The sequence below is a fragment of the Myotis lucifugus genome, unplaced genomic scaffold (genome assembly GCF_000147115.1).
Source record: "Myotis lucifugus unplaced genomic scaffold, Myoluc2.0 scaffold_22, whole genome shotgun sequence".
In the NCBI taxonomy this organism is placed as follows: Eukaryota; Metazoa; Chordata; class Mammalia; order Chiroptera; family Vespertilionidae; genus Myotis; species Myotis lucifugus.
The window spans coordinates 12060794-12085249 of record NW_005871070.1 but is presented as its reverse complement, the minus strand read 5'-3'; the positions used below and the strand labels follow the sequence as shown (position 1 = coordinate 12085249).

General features: G+C 46.6%; 1 protein-coding gene across 15 annotated transcripts in view; it reads right to left on the bottom strand.

The window, feature by feature from the left end:
• Positions 1–561: 561 nt before the first annotated feature.
• TNRC6A (trinucleotide repeat containing 6A) overlaps positions 562–24456 on the bottom strand; it is a 69737-nt gene continuing 45842 nt past the window's right edge. For 7 of the 15 annotated variants that reach the window (XM_023751569.1, XM_023751583.1, XM_023751574.1 and 4 more), the window contains 17 exons: positions 23691–23723; positions 22099–22179; positions 21762–21813; positions 18841–18983; positions 18313–18459; positions 18027–18164; positions 16901–17029; positions 16413–16490; positions 15947–16157; positions 11819–11950; positions 8118–8276; positions 7475–7615; positions 6065–6172; positions 5345–5566; positions 3699–3769; positions 2880–3019; positions 562–2609 (listed from right to left, as the gene is read on the bottom strand). In XM_023751569.1, coding sequence (XP_023607337.1) covers positions 2234–2609; positions 2880–3019; positions 3699–3769; positions 5345–5566; positions 6065–6172; positions 7475–7615; positions 8118–8276; positions 11819–11950; positions 15947–16157; positions 16413–16490; positions 16901–17029; positions 18027–18164; positions 18313–18459; positions 18841–18983; positions 21762–21813; positions 22099–22179; positions 23691–23723 — 2361 coding nt within the window. In that variant the 3' untranslated portion in view covers positions 562–2233. The other 8 variants (XM_023751575.1, XM_023751578.1, XM_023751571.1 and 5 more) reach the window with 7 other exon arrangements.

Here is a 24456-nt window from a genome sequence, read left to right as displayed (position 1 = left end):
AAAACTCCCAAACACTTGAACAATACAATTAACGCAGTTATGAAGTCAATTATATACTACTCAAAGCCCCAAAGGTCAATTAGCGTGACGTCCCAAACATTTCCAGACGTGGTTTTTCAAAGCTACCTTTGGTTTTTGGAAAAACCAGTGTGGAAGTCAATACACATCGAATGCACGGAACACGGCTTACACCTGGCAAGTGGCCGCAGTGAAGCCTGGCGCTGCGAGCACAGGCCGCCGGAGCCCGCTGGAGCGGGAGGGGGCCAGTCCGGCGGCTCCTGCTCGGTAACAGAGGTCTGAGCTTAACACTAGACACTGCCGGGCAGTGAGCCTCTTGCTCCGCGTGTCTGCTGAGGCCTGCGATGGGCACGGATGGCAGGGAAGATGAGTCACAGGAGCGCTGAGCCACAGGTCCCACAGGCGCGGAGGGCAGGCGGGAGCCAGCTACTGTCTCCCATTGTTCTCACATTATTTCAGGGTGAGATTGTGGATAAGTTCAGTTAAAATGTTCCAATATTTGCTTATATTTTTAATCGGTTGCTCTATGAGAACCCTCATACATAGCAACTTGAAAACTTTCATTATAAAAAAGAGCGTACAAATAAATTCACAAAAAAGAGACAATTGATGTTGAGCAGCCAAAAAGTCATGGTTTATTATATCTGAAGAAATTTCATAATTAAACACAACCAAACTGTACATTTTACAATCACATTCTATTTGTAAACAGTTAAAAGCCACTGACTTCTTTTGCATCATAGGACACAAACAGTTAGAATCAAGGCAATGAAATGATGGCAAATTCTGTGTGTTAAAATTTTTACCCTTGTTTAGTCTCTCCTTTGACTAAGCAAGCATTATAATACCATTTGTGGGCAAAAAAGGGGGGAGGAGAGAAAGAAACTGTAAAAATGGTGTAACTCGTTAGTTTGCAACAACATTTAAAATTTCCTTTCTACAATGAACGACTCTGTAAGCCCCAAACCGTGCTTACAGGATGCATAGTTACTGATTTCGGCTTTAAGGTACAACATTAGACATAACACAGTCACGACAGCAGAAACAGAGCCACTTGATGGAATTACAAAAATGATTCCCTACTGATCATTAGCAAACCATCATCACACTAATAAAAAGACAGCATCTGAAGCAGAACGTCAAACTCCAGCTTGAAGCGTTTTTTTGTTTTTTCTTTTTTTTTTGGCAGAGAAAATTCTTTAACAGAGCAATACATAGTATCAGTGCGAAAACTTGGGGGTTTCCTTTTTTCCTATAAGAAACTACAAGGTTTTGTTTTTGTTTGACTGGGGACCCGGTTTTCCTGAGAACCATGCTCTTTGATTTAGGACAGGAATAGAAAACAAGAACATGGCCAAATGCTGCTCCTTTTCCCAGAGATAGAAAGCATCTTTTAAATCCTCCTCTTTTTTTTTTGTCTTTTAAATTTTTTTTTTTAATGATGGAAGAGTAAACATTTTTTTTTTCTCAAAAAACAAACAAAAAAATCTGTAAACAAGAAGGTCAACGTGAGAGCCTTCAAAAGAAAATGGAAAGCCCATTCAAAGTGCAGGGCCCCCCCGGTGCAGGCGGGCTGCAAGTCACAGCTGTGGCCACAGTTTTTCAAACTGCAGAGCGAAATTCTTTAGTTTTAGAACATGAAGAAACGGGTGCAACACTTTCATTATCGTCCTAAGTCAGCATCATAACGTGATCTCCAACTCCACGACACACAGTAAGGTAGCGGACGTCAAGGCATAGTGGAGAGCGCACACCTTAAGGACATCCTTGAGTAAACATCACACGGAACAGCTGCCCCCCCCTATTGCCGATTAGACGGAGAGAACATCATTCAGTGCAAAGGTAAAAGCTCATACGTTATCAGCCCAAACAATGGTTTTGGAAAAAAAAAAATAAGGGTGGGGGTTTGGGAATAGGGGGGAAAAAAAAAAAAAGAACCCAAAGGCTAAACATGATGAATTCGCACAGGTGAGCTCACTACGCGGTCAGCACGTATGGCGCCAGTGGGAGTGTAACGAGAGACACCTTCACATTATAGTATTGGCCTGCATGATTCAAGTATTCAACTGATATGTTTCGGGGAAAACAAAGTGGAAAATGTGCAGAGAAGAGCTGTTCCCACAGGCGCCCCGGCTGCAGGCGGCGAGCTCAACTTAGTGCCCCTTTCCTTTGCATCTTGAGGTTGCGGTCACGGTCATGAGTCTACCTCTACCTGTCACATGGACTCTCCACCCCCACCGAGGTGGTCAACAGAAAGAAAAGCATTGATGGGGGATGGGCTGCTCATTCCTCGGGGGTCACTGCTGCTTGGAGGGCCCCACAGGCTTGTGGAATAGTGGGGGGTCCCCCAGAGGGAAGTGCCATGGAGGTCTCCACAGTTAGTCCCCGCCAGCCCAGCACCATTCCAGTGACTGAGATCAGTCCGGCTGGAGAACGGGTGGGAACAGTCGAGGGAGCCCAGCCGGTTCTGGCTGGATCCGAGGGACTGCCAGCCAGGGGAAGGGGTCAGAGACTGACTTTGTGCAAAGAAACGACTGATCTCCTCTTCACTGGCAAACTCAGCGAGAATAGTAGTGTTCCCCAGCACACACCTGGGGAGGGAGAAGCACACGTGAGGACCCAGCCACCGGGGGCTCCCAGGGATTCAAGTGGGGGTGGCACCAGCGTGTCTAGGACACACCAGGCACCCAGCACACCCTCCCGCCTCCCTGCATGAGCACGTGCCTGCAAAACCATCCCACAGGGCCGCAGTGCCGGGGATGTTCTGGGGCCACCAGACCAGGCGCTGAGGGAGGTGTGCTCTCACCCCAAGCTCTCCAGGCGGGAGGGCTCCTGGGTGGTGCACAGAGCAGCCAACTTACATGTGCAGAGACTTCTGTGCCTTCACTACCTCTTCCTTCGAGCTGTAGCGGACCAAAGCGTTTCCGTGCGGGAGGTTCAGGTGGAATGTTATCAGGGGGCCATGCTGCATGCACAGGGTGCGCAGAGTCGAGCCGTCGATCTAGGAGACAGTGTGAGTGCCAGTCAGCTGCGGCGCGAGGACACCAGGGAAGCTGTCCCGGGATGGGACTCTCGTCCTCCCTCTCGCCTGAGATGTTTCACTCCTGGTGCTACTTTCCCCTGGGACTCACTGCTGTGGTGGGGTGCGGTGCCCCCTCCCCACCTCCACTGGGCCCAGAGCCATACCCCTGTGGCCTCTGGACCCCGGGACACTTCCCAGGTCCCCAATTCCTTAGCCATTGCCCTGCTGTGGCTTCCAGTCTTCTCTCCCCTGCCCTGAGGCAGGACCCATCAAGGCCCTGCTCCCTGTGGGATGAGGGCGGGATCTAACATCAGCCTCCAAGGGGGGTGGCCCAGAAACTAAGAACATGGCCTCACTGAACAGGGCAGACCAGGGCTCTCCAAGTGCACCAAGCTCATCTGCTGGCCTGGTGAACTGCCCAGCCCTGGTCCTAGCCCACATCACTGCCCGTCTTGGGTTAAGACCAGGGAATCGGCACATTTCCCAAGGCAGAAGGGCTGCACCAGCCCGCAGCCCGCAGCCCGCCTGGGACCTGAAGCCGTCTCCTCTGCCAGCCCTGCCTCCGCTCAGGCCCGGCAGCCCTCTCCTCCACGTAAGAAGCCGGAGACCTCCTCTCCCAGGCCCCCGCGCGTCCGCACACCAGTGCCCGTGCCCTTACCTGAGGTGTAAGGTTTTTTAGAACAAGCCAATTTGTTATTCTCCCTGAGCTGCTCTCACCCCAGCTGGACCCTGAACAAGGAAGAAAGAGGACAAGTCAGTTTCCTGAGACTGTTGCTGGAGTGATAACTCAGGACAAGCACATCCCAGTCCCATCATTATCCGTGGGGGTCACGGGGCTCCTGGCTAGTGAGGCACAAAGAAGGCCTCCCTTTGGGATATTTTCATTTATGAAGCTAAATCTATCTCAAAAGACTACCACTTGGGGAAGGCCTCTCCAGTGTCCCCCTCTGAGGGACACTCGAGCTGGCAATTGAGCAGACAGCCCCGTGTTTGTCTGGGTCACCACGGGAGCATGCCACTGCTTTCTGCTCTCTCCCAGCAGCAGACCTTGAAGATGTGATCAAGTCAGCCCAGTTTACAACTGCTCCCAGTGCCTCACAGACACTCCGTACAGCTCGGGAGGTAGCTCCACCCACTTCTCCCTGCACACGGCTCTTGGAACCTTTTGAGTCCAATAGGGAGCCCCAGTGCGCCCCCAGGTCTGAGCCTTATGCTGCTCCCTCTGCTTTACTTGGCTTCCTGATCGCACTCAACTCCACCAAGCCTCCTTAGAGCAGGCTCTCAGGCATCCCCTCACTATACACCAGCCACTTACAGCAGCTGGCCCCCAGGTGGCTGTGGCCAGAAAGAACAACGTACACACAACACCCATTACATTAATTTGCATTTAGTAGCTTAAAACAGACTCAAGTATTCTTTTCATGTAATCAAAACTTCTCCCAAAGGAAACGCTGTAAGTTTTATTTCAGCCAATCACCTGTCTAAAAATCAGAAATTATTGAGATATTACCATTTTCAGTCTGGAGATGACAAAGTTTGGTACAGTCCAGGGGCAGGGCATAATGAGGTAAGAACCGGCAGACAGCTCGGAGTTCACCCCGGGGCTGTGTGCTGGGGAGCCGGGCAGTGCAGTGCTGGTCATGTGCAGGAGCAGGAGCAGGAGCCCTGTGCCCCTTTCCTGAGACAGTCTGCTTTATGCCCGCTGGCTCTGACTAGCAGCACCCGTTCCTCTCAAATGTCTCTGGTTAGCTCGGCTGGCGTGACTCAGTGGTTGAGCACTGACCTATGAACCAGGAGGTCACAGTTCCATTCCCGGCGGGGGCACCTGCCTGGGTTGTGGGCTCCATCCCTAGTGGGAGTTGTGCAGGAGGCAGCCGATCAATGTTTCTATCCCTCTCCCTTCCCCCCCACCCCTCTCTCTATTGATCAAAAAAAAAAAAATTAAAAAAAAACAAAAACCCTGCAATACATTTTATGAGTCCCTACATCAAGGCCAGGCTTTCCCGACCCTACTGTGGCGGCTTCTGCTCTGTGTGCCACATGTGGTGTGCTCTGAAGGCTGGTCAGGAGCGAGAAGTTAGCACACATTTAAGAGGAGCAAGTGAGGAACTTCTCAAAGAAAGGAGCCCCATTCCCCTCACTCACCACTGCCTGCCAAGTGTTCTTAGGTGAACCAGGTGACGTGGAGACCGAGAAGAGCATGCAGTAGGAGCCACACGCTGTTCTAGTTCTAGCCCCCTTGACGGGGCACTGCCCCCGTCACACCAGCCTGCGTGCTGGCCAGTGCTCGGCACCTCATCTTACCTGGGGTATACCTGGCGTCAGAATTTCCCCATCCTCCACCTACACGCAGAGGAGAATTATCCCACGTAGACAAGGGAGGCTTCTGACCAGTGAGCCCCGGAGGCGGGCGGGATGGAGCAGTGATGTTTTTAGGTGGCAAAGGGACCTTCCACAGCTCATGGGCCAGAGAGGTGTTTGTGACTGACCCCGGAGACCACGTCAATTTGGAATCGCTATTTCTGGCTACTCAAAGGGAACAAAAAGTGGGAGGGGGGAGATATTGCTTTTAGAAAAGATCAAATTTAAATAGTAACATCCACTCTCCCGCTGAAACCAAATCAAACAAAGTGAGACTCTATTAAAAACCCCTAAATCTAACCAAACTGCCCAAGAAAACAAGCCAAGAAAGTGCTCCTTCACCTCCAAACCCGACCCCGCAGGCAGCCGATCAATGATTCTCTCATCATTGATGTTTCTATCTCTCCCTCTTCCTTCCTCTCTGAAATCAATAAAAATATATATATATATATGAGAGAGAGAGAGAGAGAGAGAGAGAGAGAGAGAGAGAGAGAGAGAAAGCTAGTTTCCTGGCTGCGGCCTCACGGAAGCGGGTGTGCGGTCAACAGACAGCACTGCTCCACCAGAGTGGAGAGCTTGCCGAGAGCGTGACCTCAGCAGAGAGGGGAGAGGGCCCACTCCCCCGCCCCGCCCCGCCCGCCCGCCCCGCCCCGCCCCGCCCACCTGAAGTGCTTTGTGCTGTACTGCTGAGGGGAACGTTGTAGTTGGAGGCACGAATGGATGACCAGGCACTAGTTGAAGGCAGCGTGGTGTTCAAGGATGAGGATGACCCTATGTGGGGGAAGAGCCCAATTAGTCATTCCCAGAGTAAGCGACACGGTGCCTTAGAATAAGCAAAAGCGCCCAGCAAAACCGCCACTTCACAGCCGTCTCGAGAAAGGACAGGCATGCTCAGGCTCACAGACGATACCCAAGGCTGCACCTTCTTTCTCGCCCTCCAAACAGCATGCTGACAGCTGTCTCACTGGACAGCTCGGCCTGGTCAGGCCTTTCTCCTCCTCCACCGTGCCCCAGATTCAGTCTCCGAAACCTAGCCCATGACCATTTTCTCTAGTTTAGCTCCAGACTGACCATTATCTGATCGCTCTAACAGCTTCTGCTGGATCTCCCACTCCAATGCAACTGCTCACCCACCTTGAATAAAGGTTGACTCTTCCACTCAAAACTTTCAGTGGTTTCTCTTGATATCAAAACTAACCCTCCCTCCTCCCCCCGACTTTCAGAATCTCCCACAGATCAGAAGCCACCATCTCTGCGGGCATGTCTCCCATGAGCCACCAGGACACGAGGATACCGTGTGGCTGTCCCTACTCCTTCCCCTGGGAAGGTAGTGGCTCTCCCTACTTCTGCAGAGCTGTCTGCCCAACTGTGCTGGAAGGACGACTCCTTACCACTGTGATATGGCAAACACCTGCTCGCCGATGACACGTCTAATGTAAGATGCAGACTGGCATCTTTAATTAAAAATTGTTTAAAGGGGCAGATGGAAGGATAAATGTTACAAGAACAGAAAATACTCTCATTTCCTTCTCCTTCCTTCCGGTGCACCCACGAAATACAGTAAATATAACCACGTGTATGTAGTAGGATGATTTTATTTGATAACCCATTAAAAAGTGCATCTGGACTACAGGGATCCTTAAAATTGGTATTATTTCCACTCTTTGAGAGACAGTCAAATTGCTTTTCCAGATGACAGTCTTTAATATCCAGTGTATAAATAAATAATAACAAAAACACACCTTTTACAAAAAACACCCATTTCTTAATAACCACAACAGTGTAAAGGAGCCAACAGCCTGCAGCTGCTAATACAATGACTGGAAGGCGACCAGGTACTGGTCCTCTGTTAACTTCAATGTGTGTTTACTGTATCAAGTGAGAATGAATCCTCCTCACTTAAAGTGCTGAGGAGTCGCCTACGGGACAAGAGACCCTTCTGCTCCCACTGCCCGGTTTCCTGGGCGTCAGGGGCTGAGATGTGCTGGTGACGTTGCTGCTGAGGCCTCACACCTACTCTGAGCCACCCTTACACCATGCTGTCCAGAACCGGAAGTGTACCCGCCTACGTACCACTGTTCCTGTCCCTGAGGTGGTCAACTTCCCGCACAGTGTTAATTGAAAGATTGTTTATGACACTGCCAGGAGTGACGTAAGGGTCAGTTTCTGGGTCAATGTTTGGATAACCTTTCCATGGTTCACCAGGGCGGAATTCTGGAAATGAAAACTTTAAATTAGTTCAGGCTTAATCACCATTTTAAAATCCATTACTAAATAATGTAAAATTTTTACTCCTAAAACCTATGTAATTCGCAAGTATTTTGATTCAATAACAAAATGAGATGAACATAGGCTGTTATTTATGAATAACTTGCAGGTTTTTACAACAGGACCCAATGCTCTGGGTTTGCATACCTCAAACAGTAACATCCTACAGTGCTCCATTACCAGGCACAAGGCCACAGCAACCGAGCAGGCAGTGCAGGCCACGGGAGCGATTCTGCCTACTCTGCGGCACAGCTGAGATGCTGCCCAGGAGGCTCCCTGGCACAGGTGAGACGGGGAGTGCCAGTGGCGGACAGTCCCACGCTCACTGCTGGAGCGTAAGGCACTACTGGCCACAGGGCAGATTCATTTGTATCCTGAGCACTCCGTCCAACAGCCAGAACTGGGCTAAACCATTACCCAGTCATGACAGAAGCTGCTGGCATCTTACCTGGTGGCCAGTTAACACTGCTAGAGCCATTGGGCGATTTGGCACGTGGCCAGCCATCTCCCACTGAGCCTGGAGGGCTGGCTGGCGAAGTACTGCTGTTCATGAAGTCATAAGGAACAAACGGAGACTCTTCCAGCCTGAAACCACTTGAAATAGCACCTATAAGGAGAAATATGACCATGAGATGGGAGCAAAATACATGACCAAGGTCCGTCCTGTGCTCTGCGGTGTGTGAAGATGCACGGCTGAGAGCTGATACCACCACAGTTCATGTCATCCCAAGAAGGGCGTGAGTGACAGACCGGGATAAGAGTACAAAATTACTGCCAAGTCATGAAGACACTTGTACTGCGGCCTAAACTAAGAACAAGCACAGTGCACCCTTTGTGGGGTTCCTGCTGGGGGTGAATGAGAGGTACTGGGGGAAGAAAGAGCTGCAGTCAAGAACGTCCTGATATCATCAACAAATGACAAGTGCTGGCAAGGATGTGTAGAAAAAGGAACCCTCGTGCACTGCTGGTGGGAAAGCAGACTGGTGCAGCCACTGTGGAAAACTGTATGGAGTTTCCTCTAAAAATTTAAAATGGAACTCCCATTTGACTCAGTTATCCTACTTCTAGGAATATATCCCAAGAAATCAGAAAGACCCATCAGAAAGGACATATGCACCCCTATGTTCATAGCATAATTTACAATAGCTAAGATCTGGAAACAGCCTAATGCCCATCAGCAGATGAGTAGATTACAAAACCGTGGTACATCTACACAATGGAATTCTACACTGTGGTAAAAAGAAGGAACTCCTACCATTTGCAACAGCATGGATTGACCTGGAAAGCATTATGCTAAGCGAAATAAGCCAGTCAGAGAAAAATAAATATCATATGATCTCACTCATTTGTGGAATATAATGAACAAAAATAGAGCCAGAGTCATAGAAGCATCGAACAGACCATCCAACCTAAGAGGGAAGGCAGGGGAAGAGGGGGAAGAGATCAACCGAAGGACTTGTATGCATGCATATAAGCATAACCCATGGACACAGAAGTAGGGGGGTGAGGGCACGTCCTGGGGGTTGGGAGCAGCTGGGGAGAGGTCAATGGGGGAAAAAGAAGACTTATGTAATACTTTAAACAATAAAGAATTTAAATTTTAAAAAAATATATTTATTTCTATCAACACCCCCTGCTCTCCAAAAAAACATCCTGAGTGGCAAAGAGCAGGAACCCAAGAATGTATAGGTAAGGAGACAGTGAAGATCTTTTCCACCAGGACATTTACATTTCTCCCCTAGACTCCACCCCTGGGGACTACATGGCACTGGTAAAGGTATCTGTTACCACGAGTGTGAAATCCCATCAAAGCAGAGCTAACATTTAGGAATGACCCTCTGTGTTGAGATCTATCCTCCATGCCCATCCCTGAGCTCATTTTAGAATGAGTAATGCTTTACACAGTGGCAAACAGCGTTTTCTTATTAGGACAGGCCAGTTGCTGGACACAGAAAGCTGAGTGAGATGGAGTCCTTGCCCTTAATGACAGTGGATTCTCACAAAGAGGTGACCAAGTGAACAGCGATGGAAGGACAGAGCATAAGGCGAGGAAGGGCTGAGCCCTCATGCAAAAGGTTGGGGTGGGATTCTAGGTGCAGGTGCAGCCTGTAAGGACCTGAGGAGAGGAACGGAGCAGCAGTCTGAGAACTGAAAGACCATTTTGTGAGCAACATGGAGGATGGGGCCTGATCTCGAAGGGAGGGATGCTGAGCCTGCTGTTCTAAACGTCTGGAATCGAAGGTGGCCCAGGCCTCACCGCTGTAGACCAGCCATCCTGGAAGGCACGAGGGGCAGCATGCTCACGCAGGACTCTGTCGGACACAGCAAGGAGGACCTCGCCTTGAAGTGTTTTAAGAGAAGTGAGACTGGGACTATGTTTCGGGACCCTGGAAGGCAGGTGTGCAGGGAAGTGGGCTGACGTCGGGAGACAGTGGAAGGGGCACTCGTCACAGGTGGACTGGATGTGGCGGTGAGAGCAAGGAAGAACTCAAGAATATCTCCCGGACCCAAAGAGCGGTCGACTGCTGAAGGAAGGAAGGAGGAATGAAGCACTTCGGCATGCTGCAACACGAGTGAGCCTGGCAAGCACTGTGCTAAGCCAAAATGCTACTCACAAAGACCAGACAGTACCTGCTACCACTCACAGCAAGTGTGCAGTAGAGACGAGTGTACGCGCACAGGATGAGCTTTTGCTAATGGCTAGGAGAATGGACAAGTGGAGGCGGGAAGAGTGACACCTGAGAGGCTCTTCTGGGGTCAAGAAAACGTTCAGAAATGGATTGTGGCGACGCATGCAGTACTGAGAATACACTGAAAGCCACTGAATCGTACACTTTGGAAAACGCTGTAGATATGTAAATTATCTCAATGGACATGGACTACAAAGCGAACGTCTCTAAGTTTCCAGCTTCAATCACTTGATGGGAGGACGCACAAGTTATTGCAATGGGAGGGCAAGGTGAGAAAGGAGGGCCAGGACCTGGCCACGAGCCTTGTTTCCGTGGGTGGGAGGAGCTCTGGTTCATGGACTTGAGCTGCTCTAGCTGGAGCTTCTGGTGAAACACAGGTTCCCCTGGAGGCAGGTCACAGGCTCCAAATTCCTGTGCCAGTCACTGAGGGCAGCAGAGCAGGACCTCACCAGGCCCTTATGCCACTCGCCAGGGCATGACCTGCCCCTGACCTGATGTGGTCATTCCACCAATTCTCTTCCCTTCTTTTCTGTCTTCCTCTTCTAGCTACTTCTATTTTTTTGGGGGGGAGGGGGGGAGTGTTAATCCTCACTCGAGGATATTTTTTTCCATTGCTTTTCAGTCAGAGTGGAAGGGACGGAGGGGAGAGGAGGGGGGGGGGGAGAGGAGAGATACACTGATTGGTCACCTCCTGCACAAGCCCCCATAGGGGTGGGGAGTGAACCCTCAACCCTTTGGTGCGTGGGCTGGTGCTCTAACCACTGAACACACCAGTCAGGGCTCATGTGCCACACACACTCTTTACTGTTCTCTCTCATTCAGTTGGTGAACTTGTAGACTCTGCCCGTGATGAGCCTCTCTACAGCCATACCCATCGCTGTCATCCCTGTTCAATCCTCCAGTGGGTTCTGACTTTTTCACTTGCTTACATACTCAACTGTGTATGTACATATGTACCTATACATCCCAGGAACAGTCCTGGGAAAGCAGAAGGTAGTCTATTAACTAGTGGCTAGATGAATGGATATTAAATAAGATGAAAATATTTAAAAACTGTAATTAACTGGTGAAAAGAATACTGAATCTATGTGATTTACACATAACAAAATATATCAAGAAAATGTGTCAATATATAAGAAAATGCTAGAAATCAAATTATGGTGGAAGTGTTTAATACCCTACATTACATTAAATTGTGTAAATGTTAACAAGTAGAACATTAGAACAATAAAATCAATTGCAAAAAACTAAAAGACCATCAAAAAGGAAATAATTTTTTTTAAAAAAATGTATAATCTGATTTCTATTTTGTGTAACAACATTATAAAGGTTAATTTTGCTTTTTTAATTTCAACTAAGATTTATTAATAAAGCACTTTTAAAAATATGTATTTAAAATAAAGGCCTAAAGTTAATATTCCACAGTTGTTGTTTTTTAAGGTAAGAATATATTTTATACCATGTTTGCTGGAGTTTTGATCCAAAGATGTGTTCACAGAAATGCTGTCCACTGTAGTCCACTTCCTTAGTCTTGACTGTGGCTCTTTAATACTGTTCATATCCATATTTACATTCAAGTTTGAGTTCAAGCCTTAAAAATAAAATAACAATTAAAAAATTTATAAAATACAGCATGTTCCTCTTCGTGTACAACTTGCACTTCCTAGAAAAACTAAGTAATGTTTTCAATCTTGCCTGAATTCCTTAATAGAGATAATCCTGCAAATGTGGCACAGCCAATAATTACAAAGGCCGGGCAGGTGGAACCGACACTGTCCCTGGACAATGTCATGCAGACACAGTGTGGGGAGAAAGAGCCACAGTGAGGTTACCAGAGAGCACAACGCAGAACTCCTACGTAGTTATTCTGATACTCAATAATACGTTTTCAAACCATAAAACTGTTACTACTATAACACTGCATTATCTGTGGGAAACTTTCTCCACATAATTTTGATTATTTTTAAACTAGAGGCCCGGTGCACAACATTCATACACTCAGGGGGAGGGGGAGGTCCCTCAGCCTGGCCTGTGCCCTTTAGCAGTCCGGAAGCCCTTGGGGGATGTCCTAAGCGGCAGTCGGACATCCTTAGCTCTGGCGCGGAGGCGGGAGAGGCTCCCACCACTGTCGCTGCACTCGCCAGCCATGAGCCCGGCTTCTGGCTGAGCGGTGCTCCCCCTGTGGGAGTGCACTGACCACCAGGAGGCAGCTCCTGCATTGAGCGTCTGCCCCCTGGTGGTCAGTGCATGTCATAGTGACCAGTCATTCCACCGTTCAGTCGATTTGCATGTTACCCTTTTATTATATAGGATTCCTTGGCAGAATAAGAAAAAAAAATTAAAGAGGCCAAATATTAAAGTTTATAAGCCTATCTCTAATAAGATATCTCTCTTTAGCTACTTTCCAAGAGTACCATGCATAAAATATTATATATGATCACTTTCAGTTGCTATCTTTTGCTTGCAAACTGAATAATTTTCAACTCGCTGACCAGTCAAAGAAGATTGTCAGGGCACATGCCCGGTTGCGGGGTCAATCCCCAGTGTGGGGTGTGCAGGAGGGGTCAATCGGTGATTCTCATCACTGACGTTTTTATCTCGCTCCCTTCCTCTCTGAAATCAATAAAAATATATTTAACTATATAAAAGGCTAATATGCAAAGTGTCCCCGAGGGGGAGTTTGACCGGGAGTTCGATCGCTCGTGACGTGCGTGGACCACCAGGGGGTGGCACAGAGCGAAGGCGGGCCCTGGCTGGCAGCTGGAAGGCCCCGATTGGCCCTGATTGCCGGCCAGGCCTAGGGACTCTACCTGTGCATGTATTTCATGCACTGGGCCTCTAGTATTTAAATAAAAAAACAAACAAAAGAACTGTCGTGCTCTAACAATTGCACCTCAGGGCCAGACCCGCATACTCTAAGGTGCAATTTACTCCAACTCTGACAATGACATCTCAGGATTAGTCTCATGGAACAAGGATGGAAATGTCTATCTTTAGTACTGTGGTCAGAAAATGGACCCATTCCTCCAATGTTTCTTAAAATGTGATCTGGGGACAGTCAACATCAGAATCCTCTGAGATACTTATTAAAAATGAAGTCAGAGCCGAGACCGGTTTGGCTCAGTGGATAGAGCATCGGCCTGCGGACTGAAGGGTCCCGGGTTCGGTTCCGGTCAAGGGCATGTACCTGGGTTGCGGGCACATCCCCGGTGGGAGATGTGCAGGAGGCAGCTGATCGATGTTTCTCTCTCATCGATGTTTCTGACTCTCTATCTCTCTCCCTTCCTCTCTGTAAAAAATCAATAAAATATATTTAAAAAAAAAATAAAAAAAAAATAAAGAGATACTTATTAAAAATGAAGTCAGATCTTTAACACATATCCAGCTGGTTATCCTAAAGTTTTAAAAACAAACAGTTTTAAATACTTTGGTTTCATGACAGTTCACAGGATATTAGATCAGCTAGACTTAAGAACTTTAACACGAATTCTCTAATATCATATCTATTTTTGAAAAGAGAAATTACAGTTGTTATTCTCTGGACCCATCAATTAGACCCAAGAGTGGCAAATTCTTTTTTTTTTTTTTAAATATATTTTATTGAATTTTTACAGAGAGGAAGGGAGAGGGATAGAGAGTTAGAAACATTGATGAGAGAGAAACATCGATCAGCTGCCTCCTGCACACTCCCTACTGGGGATGTGCCCACAACCAAGGTACATGCCCTTGACCAGAATCGAACCTGGGACCCTTGAGTCCACAGGCTGACGCTCTATCCACTGAGCCAAACCGGTTAGGGTGGCAAATTCTTTAATGGTTCAGAGAGTAAACATCTTAGGCTCTGGGGCCACAAGGTCTGTTTCTATAAGACTGTTTTTACAGCACAAAAGCTACAGAAAATATGTTAATGAAAGAACAGGGCTATGTTCCAATAGAACTTTATTTACAAAATCAGGCAGCTGGCCAAATCTGGGCAACAGGCTCCAGTTTTTCACGACTGATTTAGAGAACCATCCTGGTGTTTGCATAGGCTAAGCAGACTTTTTTAATCAGGAAAAAGTATCTCTTGCTGTGAAGCCAGCCTGGACAGGAAATCCATATACAGTGGAACCTTGTTTCTGGAACTTACTTTGTTCCGGAAGGCTGTTGGAAAACCGAATCATTTTTTCCCATTAGAAATAATGTAAATTGAATTAATCCATTCCAGATCCCCAAATAACCCCCGTTTTAACCTTTCTTATGTACTGTACATGTCTATTGTACTGTTTAATCTATAAACACTTTAAAAACAAAAGGACATGAAATGTAAATGAATATTTAACAAAAAAATGTACAGTACAAAAATGAAAATTTAACAAAAGCAACAAAACATAAAAATATTCACAGCACAATATCCTGAGATGTTAACAGTGGTAACCTGACTCATATTCGTGCATTCTCTCCTTTGTCACCTGAGAGGTGTGTGGCTGATCATACAGGCATCAGCATGAAAGGGCTGTCCGGCTGAGAAGCGAATTGTTCAAGATGGGAGATGTCTGAGAAACAAGATTCCACTGCACAGTGACCTCCTCACTGGCCCAGTGTGTATGACCAGCATGCAGCCACACAGTGCCTCTCTTCCCTTTGCTGACACCCAAACCTCTCAATGTCCGTGGCATTCTTTTACTACTCCCACATACACTGTTGTTTCTGGGATCGCCTGGTCACCACGTGCAGTGGTCACTGACAAGGAAACCACATCTGGGAATGTAGAGACAGTGAACAGTTCCCAGGACTCAAAGTGCTACGTAGGCCCCCGCTGAGAGCCCATGGCAATACCAAGGAGAGCCAATCCTGCGTCAGCTCAGCAAGAGCAAAGGAGCAGCCGGAGCAGGCCCCACCCTTGCCCACAGCCCAGAAGGTGCACGGAAACAAACTATCTTCACCAAAGCTGGACCAGCAGGGTGAGCAACCAACAAAGCTGCGTTACAAGAAACCATTGTCAGGGCAGAGACATAAAAGTGATAACGACCAGGATGGGATCAAACAAGGGTCAAAATAGAATTGAAGGCATAAGGAGAAAAGGAACCTAAGGCAGGGGAACAGGTACAAGCCTGACATTTCCAGAGGGAGTACAAGTCTGGAGACATAGTGAGAAAGGGAAGGGAAAGCTACAGGAAATGTGACAAAGGCAACCGCCATTTCCTACAGTTATCCCAGTAATCATGTATAAATATCTAGACAATAGTCAAATTTCTAGCTTCTGAAAACTACAATGCTACTGTTTCTCAGCTGTTTTGCCAAAGCAGCACTGCTCAGTATCTATCTCTCTGGCCCTTCCCACTTCCCTTCATATCCTACAATTAAATACCTGAGGGTCTTAAGAGAAATATTATCTTTATTCTAACCCATTCAAATATGAATGTGGTGTTTTTGAAACAGTGTGGTTTTCTTGAAGAGAGAGCATGAAGCATGTTCCCTGAAGCATGAAGGCTACACCCACAAAAGGGAACAGCTAACGGACCAGCGTTGTCTTCACGAGGGAAACGCCCTGCCAGGTCGGGGATTTCCACGCACCAGCTAACCGTGTGGCCAAGGAGAAACCCACCTATAGGGAAGTTGCTGAAAGCATTTACTGGAGATGGCCCTTTTTGCAGCTCAGGTGTAGTGTGAGGCAGGACATTTTCAAGGAAGGATTTCATGGCTGGCTGATGGAGTGACTGCTGCTGAGATGGCGGCGTCTGCTGCTTCACCAACAGGTTTGGGTCAAGTTGGCGGGACTGTTGCATCATCTGCTGCTGCACACTAAGAGGTCGACCCTTAAAATGACAAAACAATTGGGAAAAACTGTGAAGTCTTTCCAGATACCCACATATTCCCCTTCATTTTTTCATCCACTTCCCTCTCCTCAGAAGGTGCACAGTCACCCTGTACCAGCTGGTATAACTCTGGGCAAACAGAGGACCTAGTGAACAACCGACTGCATCACGTTTTCAGGAAGGCCTTGTGAGTCTGTTACAATGGAAGTGATGTGAGGGGCGGGTCAGCACAGCGAGGGGAAGACTCGGACCTACCTGCTGGTCTTGCTGCTGCCGGTTCCCAGAAGGCACGCTTCTCTGACTCTGCGTCCTTTGCTGCTGTGCTAAAAATCGCTGTGGGGAAGAGTGCAGACTGTCAGTGCCACGCCATCACAGATCAAGCTTTAGTGACCGTGGCACGTGGACCTGCAGAGGCACGGCTTCATCTGATTGGTGCCAACAAGTCCTGCCTAATCGAACACAATCTCTTCCTGGACTCTGGCCTCCAGCAGATCTGTTCAATCTAAACTTCTACTTCATCAGAAAAATTCTTCCTCATCACTCTACCCCCAGCGCCACCCCCGACTCAGCTGGGCTTGCTCTCATAGCATCATGCCCACTGGGCTCACCATCTCCTTCATGGACACACTGGAAGCGCCACGAGAATCATGGCTGCTGGTATGCCCCCTGCACCACCTCCTGCAGTCTAGCCCACAGGGGACACACTGAATGCACACCACGGGACAGGCCAGCACTCCACGCACCTGTAACTGGGAGATCTGAGAAAGCTGGTTGAGTTGGGAGAGCTGGTTCAGCATGGCTACCTGTTGAGGGCCAAAGAGCGGATTCAGGCCACCGTTGTTTGGTGCATACTTCAGCAATGAAACTGGAACCTGAGGATCACAATGGTAAGTTAATAATGGGGTAAAATAATGCAAACTAGCTACAGGTACAATGTATTTTAAATTATCAACATAGCAATTAAATGTATGGACTATTGTTTTGGGGAGCATGTTATGTACCTTCTGTTTTCTCTGCTTAACTAATTTACTATTCGCATATACTTTCATGAATTAAGTAAAAGATGAGAGATGAATTTTAAATCAGTAAATGTACTTTGCTATTGTCCCCCTTCAGAAGTTTTATGAAATATAATGATAAATTTTAAATTACCTTTGACTCATTTTCTTCACCCTCCCTACATCCTTTGAATTAGCTGCGTTTCAAAGATGTCAATAAAAAGTATTATCACTGCCCAGCCAACATGGCTCTGTGGTTAAATGTCGACCCATGAACAGGTCAAGGTTTGATTTCCAGTCAGGGCACATGCCCAGGTTGCAGCTCAATCCCCAGTGTGGGGCACGCAGGAGGCAGCTGACCGATGTTTCTCTCTCATTAATGTTTCTCTCTCAAATCAGTAAAATATACATATTTAAAAAAATGTATGATGATCAACCATTCACCTAACCCTATATAATAAAAGCGTAATATGCAAATCGACCGGACAGCTTACCAGCGAAACGACCATCCGGGACAACGCTATGACACCCACTGGTGCCAGGCCAGCCAAGGCAGGTGTGATGCAATTGGTTGGGGGCCCGGCCATTGCCCCATGATCGCCCAGAAGAGGGAGGCCCAGGCCACTGGCCGGCATAGTGATCAATTGGGGGGCTCCATGATTGCCCCAAAGAGGGAGGCCTAGGCTGTGGTGGGTGGGTGGGGCCCAGGCGTGAGGGAAGCCCAGGTCCCGAGGGAAGCCGGTGTCGGCAGCCGGGGGAAGGAAGGCCTACTCTTGCACGAATTTCATGCATCGGGTCTCTAGCTCAATTATAAAATTATTCAAGGTTCTTTTCCAGTAAGTAGAAGGAAATACCATAGAAATTTATTAACCTGAGGGGAGAGTAATGGAGGAGGCACTTGAGCACGGAGATTAGGCTGAGATGAACTGAGAGGTTGTGCTGGAGGCTGCTGCAGGCCCCGGGGTTGTGCTGCTGTGTTTCCAACACCAAACATACTGGGATTGCCATTCTACAAAAACAAACAGCCAGTGCTCTTCAGGACCAACAGCTCATTACCACATCCTACTTCTGATTTAAGTACAGTAACTACACATAAGAGAGAGCTTATTGCTTCTACAAATCATTCAACAGAGAACCTAATACACACATGGACTTACCTGTCTAACAGAATTCAAGTTTTGCATACCCAGCCCTGCTATGGAGCCGAGGGCCTGGTTAGGTAGTGCACTATTTGAAGGGGGAAGCTTCATGCTCTGACTGGACATAAACTGCAAGTTTTGGGATTCATCTGCTACAATGCCATCCTGATTGGACAGACAGAAAGATGCGCAACACCAGCCAAGCAAACAAGTGGAAGGGAGAAATCATTGCAGGAACAGAAGTCACATGACATTCCAGCATCAACAGGAAACAGGCAGAAAACAGAAGAGATCAGATTAGTGTTAATTCTAGAGCACAGAAAAAGAACCAAACACATTTTATGGGGTTAAGAAGAAAATACAAATGCAATCCCTGTGATAAATTGAGACATAGAAAAGACAATGAACTACAAATCCAGTAAGAGGATTTGGCACTGGATCTTAACACTTTATATTACATGAAATGTTGTAAACAGTGAATGAGAAAATCATGCTATTCAGTGTCTTGGTGTATTAGCCCCAGGGGTAAAAGCAGAAACAGCTCACCTTATCAAAATAAGGGCTGCGCTCCATGGAAGACTCTTTGGGCATCTGAGGCCGAGAACCAGGGCCTTTCCCGACCGTTCGATTGTAATCACCAATATTTAGGCTATGTTTATCTATCTCCATTCGTTTGTCTTGTAACATTCCTAACAAATGCAGGAAATAACGTTATCCAGTAGGAAGACAATTAATCTATTTGGTTTCAGATAAATTTGCAGTGGAAAGCAAAATCCTCCCTTCCCAAACTGACCTGTCTTCTGCCTGGACAAGGACATGGGAAACAAATGCAGTTGCCTTTAGTAAACCCTGTGTTCCTCACAAGCCAAGCTGCGCTTGGCAAACACTGTTATTTTACTGAACCAGTGAACTTGAAAACAGAAGGCTAAGACACCTTTGGTCATCGTTAGTCTGGTTAATTTTGTAATAAACAGTTTCCAGTAACAATAAGAAAACAGTAGCATGACAAACTGCCAGGCACTCTTCTATGTGCTTTGTGCCTTCCAATCTAGTGCCCACAGCTCCTATTCACTCCTGCCAGCAGATGGGGAGGCTGGAGGCCAAATAGGCCTCGCTCTACCCATTCATTAATCTCCTCATTTTGATTTCTTTGCAACAAATAGGATCTCCTCTCATGGAAACCCCCATCCTGCAAAACCACCTTTGCTTGAAACAGCCAGCCCCCAGCTACCATCATACTTCAACAAAGCTTTAAACGTGGACACTGCTGTCTGCCTCCACGTCCTCACCAAATGCCCACCCTGGTTTCGCCCCCCTCTCCACAGTTGGACCCACTTCCTTTGCTTCTTCAATGCGGGGATATGCCAAGGCTGACTCAGTCAAAGCAGAGAAACTGAGTGTACTCTCTCTACAAATGCGCTTCCCTTACTGTTTTGCTCCCAAGGTGTCGACAGTCACTCCCATTCATGTGCTCCTCAAATACAAACATCCACTTTGACTTCACGCCTGCATGTAGTCCCACATCTTTAACTGCCTGCTCTGAAGCATAACCTCTCACAGGTGACACCAAGCACATTTCCCCAGACCTTCCTTCACCGGACCAGTCATACAGATTTGAAAATCTCTTTCTCCACCTCCCTGGCTCTCATTCTCCATATTTTCTCTGTCCTCCAATCTCACCCATCTATTTCTTTGCAGCTGCTGTCCTTTGAGGCATGTTACTGCCACCACCACAAAACTTCCTACCTTCATTCCAGGCAAGTGGAAAAGAAAAGCTTTTAACAAAACAAAAATATTCCTAGAGTAGACACATTTTAGAAATGCGGTTGGTTTCCACATTATTTCCTTTGCCAGAGACACTGAAGCTCTCAGCAGAGGTGCAGGGAGACACTGTCGGAGGAAAGGCTGCTTCCTGGTCCCAAGGCTCCCCCACTCCCGCAGCACAGGCAGTGGGCTGGCCCGGCTCTGGCTCTGGCCATGCCTGCTCACCACTGGCTAGCAGCTCCTGCCAGCAGCCCCAGGCAGTTTTATAGCAGAGCGCCTCCAGGGAGACAATTCCTCTAGAAGGTGGGCTTCCAATAGTCCCACAGGGGTGACACCTCAGTGACTTCTCTGCCATGCACTGAGCTAAGGCCATGTCCAAGAGTCCTTTTTAAAAAAAAAATAAAATAAAAAAAAATATATATATATATATTGATTTCAGAGAGGAAGGGAGAGAGAGAGAGAGAAACATCAATGATGAGAGAGAATCATTGATCGGCGGCTTCCTGGATGCCCCCTACTGGGGATCGAGCCTGCAACCCGGGCATGTGAGCTTGACTGAACTCAAACCTGGAACCTTTCAGTCCGCAGGCCGACACTCTATCCACCGAGCCAAACCAGCTAGGGCATGTCCAAGAGTCTTGATCCCAGCCCTGGGGTGAGGCGGGTGGGGCAGGCTATCTTAGGCCCAAGGTTAGTGATTTCTCCTTATATCTGCTCTCTATACATTCTGTAGAATACTCACATTCTTTCTCTTTACCTCTTATTGGCCAAACCATCATTATTACAATACTAATTTATATTTATATTAAACTTTCCCTGTTCAAGTTACTATGTAATTTCCCTCTCCTGACTAGACTCAGACTTAATGCAACCATTGCTGAATTGCCCACGCAAAAACACTGGGGATCACCTTTTACCAAAGCCATACCCTCACCCTCCACAGCAAACTGGTTCAACTTTTGTTGATTCTAAATCCCACATCTCCACTGAATTAGATTTTTCACACCTACTATCTTGGTTTGGAGCTTAGAAACTCTCCACTCTTTATTGCAACAAATATCTAATGGTTTTGCTGTGTTTAGTATCTTTCTGTCTGTCCTCTGCTGCCAATGTTTTCTGGCCTAAGATATCTTCAATCTACAGCCAAGATTATTTTTCTAAAACATGAATCCAAATCATGTCATTCTCCTGCTTGAAATTTTTTCATCCCATACTTCAGACTGATGTTATCACTCTCTTAGTTTCACAGTGATTTGCACTTGAAAGGCACATTGAAACACCTTGCCCGGGTGGCTCAGTTGGATGGAGCATCATCCTGTACACCAAAAAGGTTACGTGTTTGATCCCGTCAGTGGGGTGGATACCGGAAGCAATTGATCCATGTTTCTCTCTCATAGAAATTTCTCTCTCCCCCGCCCTTCCTCTTCTCCTCTCTCTCTCTCTCTCTCTCTCTCTCTCTCTCTCTCTCTCTCTCTCTCATATCAATGGATATATCCTCGGATGAGGATTAAAAAACATAAATTATACACACACACAGAATACATACATACATACATATATATATATATATATGCACATTGACTCTGCCCCCGGAGCCCAGCTTCCTCTCGTGGCCGAGGCCAGTGCACTTTCGGCAGGACCATGCCACAGACATGTCTGTCCATCGGGATGAACACAAACTCAAACTCATTCCATCCCCTCACCTCCAGGAAGGTCCATCTTATTGCTCTGCACATTTTCTTCTGGTGAGTCTCTCTGAAGTTAAGAAAAAGCAGCATGTTAGCAGACCTTAATTTATCAATGAAAATAAATAAAAAATAAAGAATTTTACTTGGTATTTCATTATTTGTGAAATTCAACTGCATCATAAAACTTCATTTTTCACTGCCTAATAAAAAAAATCCTTTTAAAATAAGTGACTACAGTTCATTAGCTCAAACTATAAAAATAAAGGCTCTGTGGCCAATTTTACTCTAACCTCAAGCTTATTCATGAGAACTCAAAGATAGATAATTTGTTAAGAAAACAGAACACACTTACCGAAAAACTGATATTTGAAAACTGTTTAACAAATGGATTTATCCATGCTTCTTCTTGTTTGTTTCCACCCTTCATCATTCCCTTTGTAAAATAAAAGAGTAGAAAGATGCCATGGCCATTTCTATTTATCTGGGTATAGCGGTGGATTAATAAACTAAGACAATTCTCAACTCTCATTTTTAGCCAATTTCTCCTCCAATCAACTCTTAACAGAGTTGTTAAAAATTTAAATCAACTTGTTGGATTTTCAACTTCCTTTGCTCCAGTCCTCTGGTATAGCTGTAATGTACAGAGAACTCCCTGAAGGCAAGCAGTCAGAAGGAAAAGACAGAAGCAAAGGGCCTCCATGACCCACAAAATGGGCCTCAGAATAAGAGAACTGCTCAGTTTCCAGTTTTCAAACGGACTGTGTTCTGAAGGGTCAATTATAGTTTGGCTTTAGAGAGTTCTCAGACCAAACCAAAGTGAACACAGTCATCAGGTTCTCCGGTTAGTCCAAAGAAACCAGCTTATCCCATAATCTAATTATGCTATGTGCCCTATATTTGAAAAAATACGTTTCCATATGTAAAGCATTTCAAAATTTTAATTTGTGTTGCCAAGAATACACCATCCCCAGCAGCAGTTAAACCTGGGGTTCCTCCTAGTTGGTGTTGGCTTCGGAGGCTGGTTGGGATATGGGTCACACAGAATCTACTTTGGAAAGTGAATTGAGAGAATGAATGGTCCATGGTTAGCAGGGTGGTAGACAGGGAGACTGGAAGCCACAGGGGCCAACGTCTCCCACTTATGTAAAGCTCACAGGACCATTCCCAGTCTGCTATCTTAATTTCCCTTCCCCAATGCTACTACCTGTTCCTTCTGACTGTGGAACAGAACACGGCTTAATTTCCCCCTAAAGGCAGGTCTCTGAAGCAAGCACCTAACCCTTTGTGAGGTTCTGAAGTGTCTTTGATTCCTTTTCCTCTTTTACTCCCACCCCAAGACTAACTGGTTGCCAAGGACTTCTGTCCTATTCCAAATGTCTCTCAAATCAGTCCCTTCCACTCTGTATCCATTCGTGCTTCCCAATTCAGATCCCTAATGCTGGTCTTTCCTCTTCCAATTTATCTTTCATCCTATCATTGGTTAAAGTTCTTTAAAGAAATTAATTTAAAAAGTCAAACCAATGCTACCTTCTATTCAATTTCATTGACTCCATACTTATACAGACTAAAGTTCAAATTCTTGGGCATGGTATTAAAAACCCTTTACAATCTGCCCTTAGTCTAACTACATAGCCAGATCTCCTAAAAAAAAAAAAAATCTACATTTTGCTCATGTCAAGCTACTATTTTCCTTAAAACACTCCCCCCCCTCCCCGCCCCCCCGCAGGCATGTTCCAATGTCAAGCTGACACTGCTTAGAGAGCTCCTAATGACCGCATTAGACTCTGAGCTCCTTGAAGGTGCAGCTAGTAGATTAGTATTTTGAACCCCCAGCACCAAGCACAGTACCTGGCACACAGCAGAGGCTAAATAAATGTTTGCAGTTGTTTTCTAAAAGATTTTAACTAGTAGAAACAAAGGAGAAAGAGTAAAAAGGCTACACACCCTTTCCCTTCTCCTTTTTTTGCCACTCAGACCCTGTAAGGAAAGACAAAGTCACAAAACAGCATGGTCCAGTGGGAAGAACACGGGGTTTGGAGCTGGAAGATCTAAACTTAAGTCCTTGCTCTGTCACTGATTAGCTATGCAACTTTGGGCAAGTCACCACTTTTTCTAGTCTAAAATTCATCAATATTCTATCTCAGAAGGTTAAAAGGATCAAATGATTCATGTGAAATATGGGAAAGCACTTCATAAGCTCTATGGTGAGGCAATGGGCAAATTCAGCCAAATAAAAAAGTTTTTTAATGAAAATGGCAGGTCCTAGACTTAGAATCCCAGGATTAAAAGAGAGGGACCCAGGCAGTCAGGTAGTTGTACTACAAAATACTTGACTCCTAGGGTCTCTCAAAAAGGAAGTTTCAAGCAGGGTGGGGAGGATGTATCAGAATCACCTGGGGGAGTGGGCACATGTTTTGAAAATGGTCTCCAGGAGAATCAGACACCAGCATCCAACACCACCTCTTAAGAACCAGAGCTCTACACCTGTGCTTCTCAAGCCTGGCTCTGCAGCATAAACACTGGGAAGCTTGTCTAGGACACGTAACGTGGCTCAATTTCCAAAGTACAGTAGGCCTGGGATACAGGAAACTGTACTTTTGACAAATCCCACATGATTCTGATGTACAGCCAGGTCTGGGAATAAGATCTGCCCACATATAAAAGCAAAAGTGAGCTCGGCTCATTCCTAGGGATTTTTGTCACAGACCCT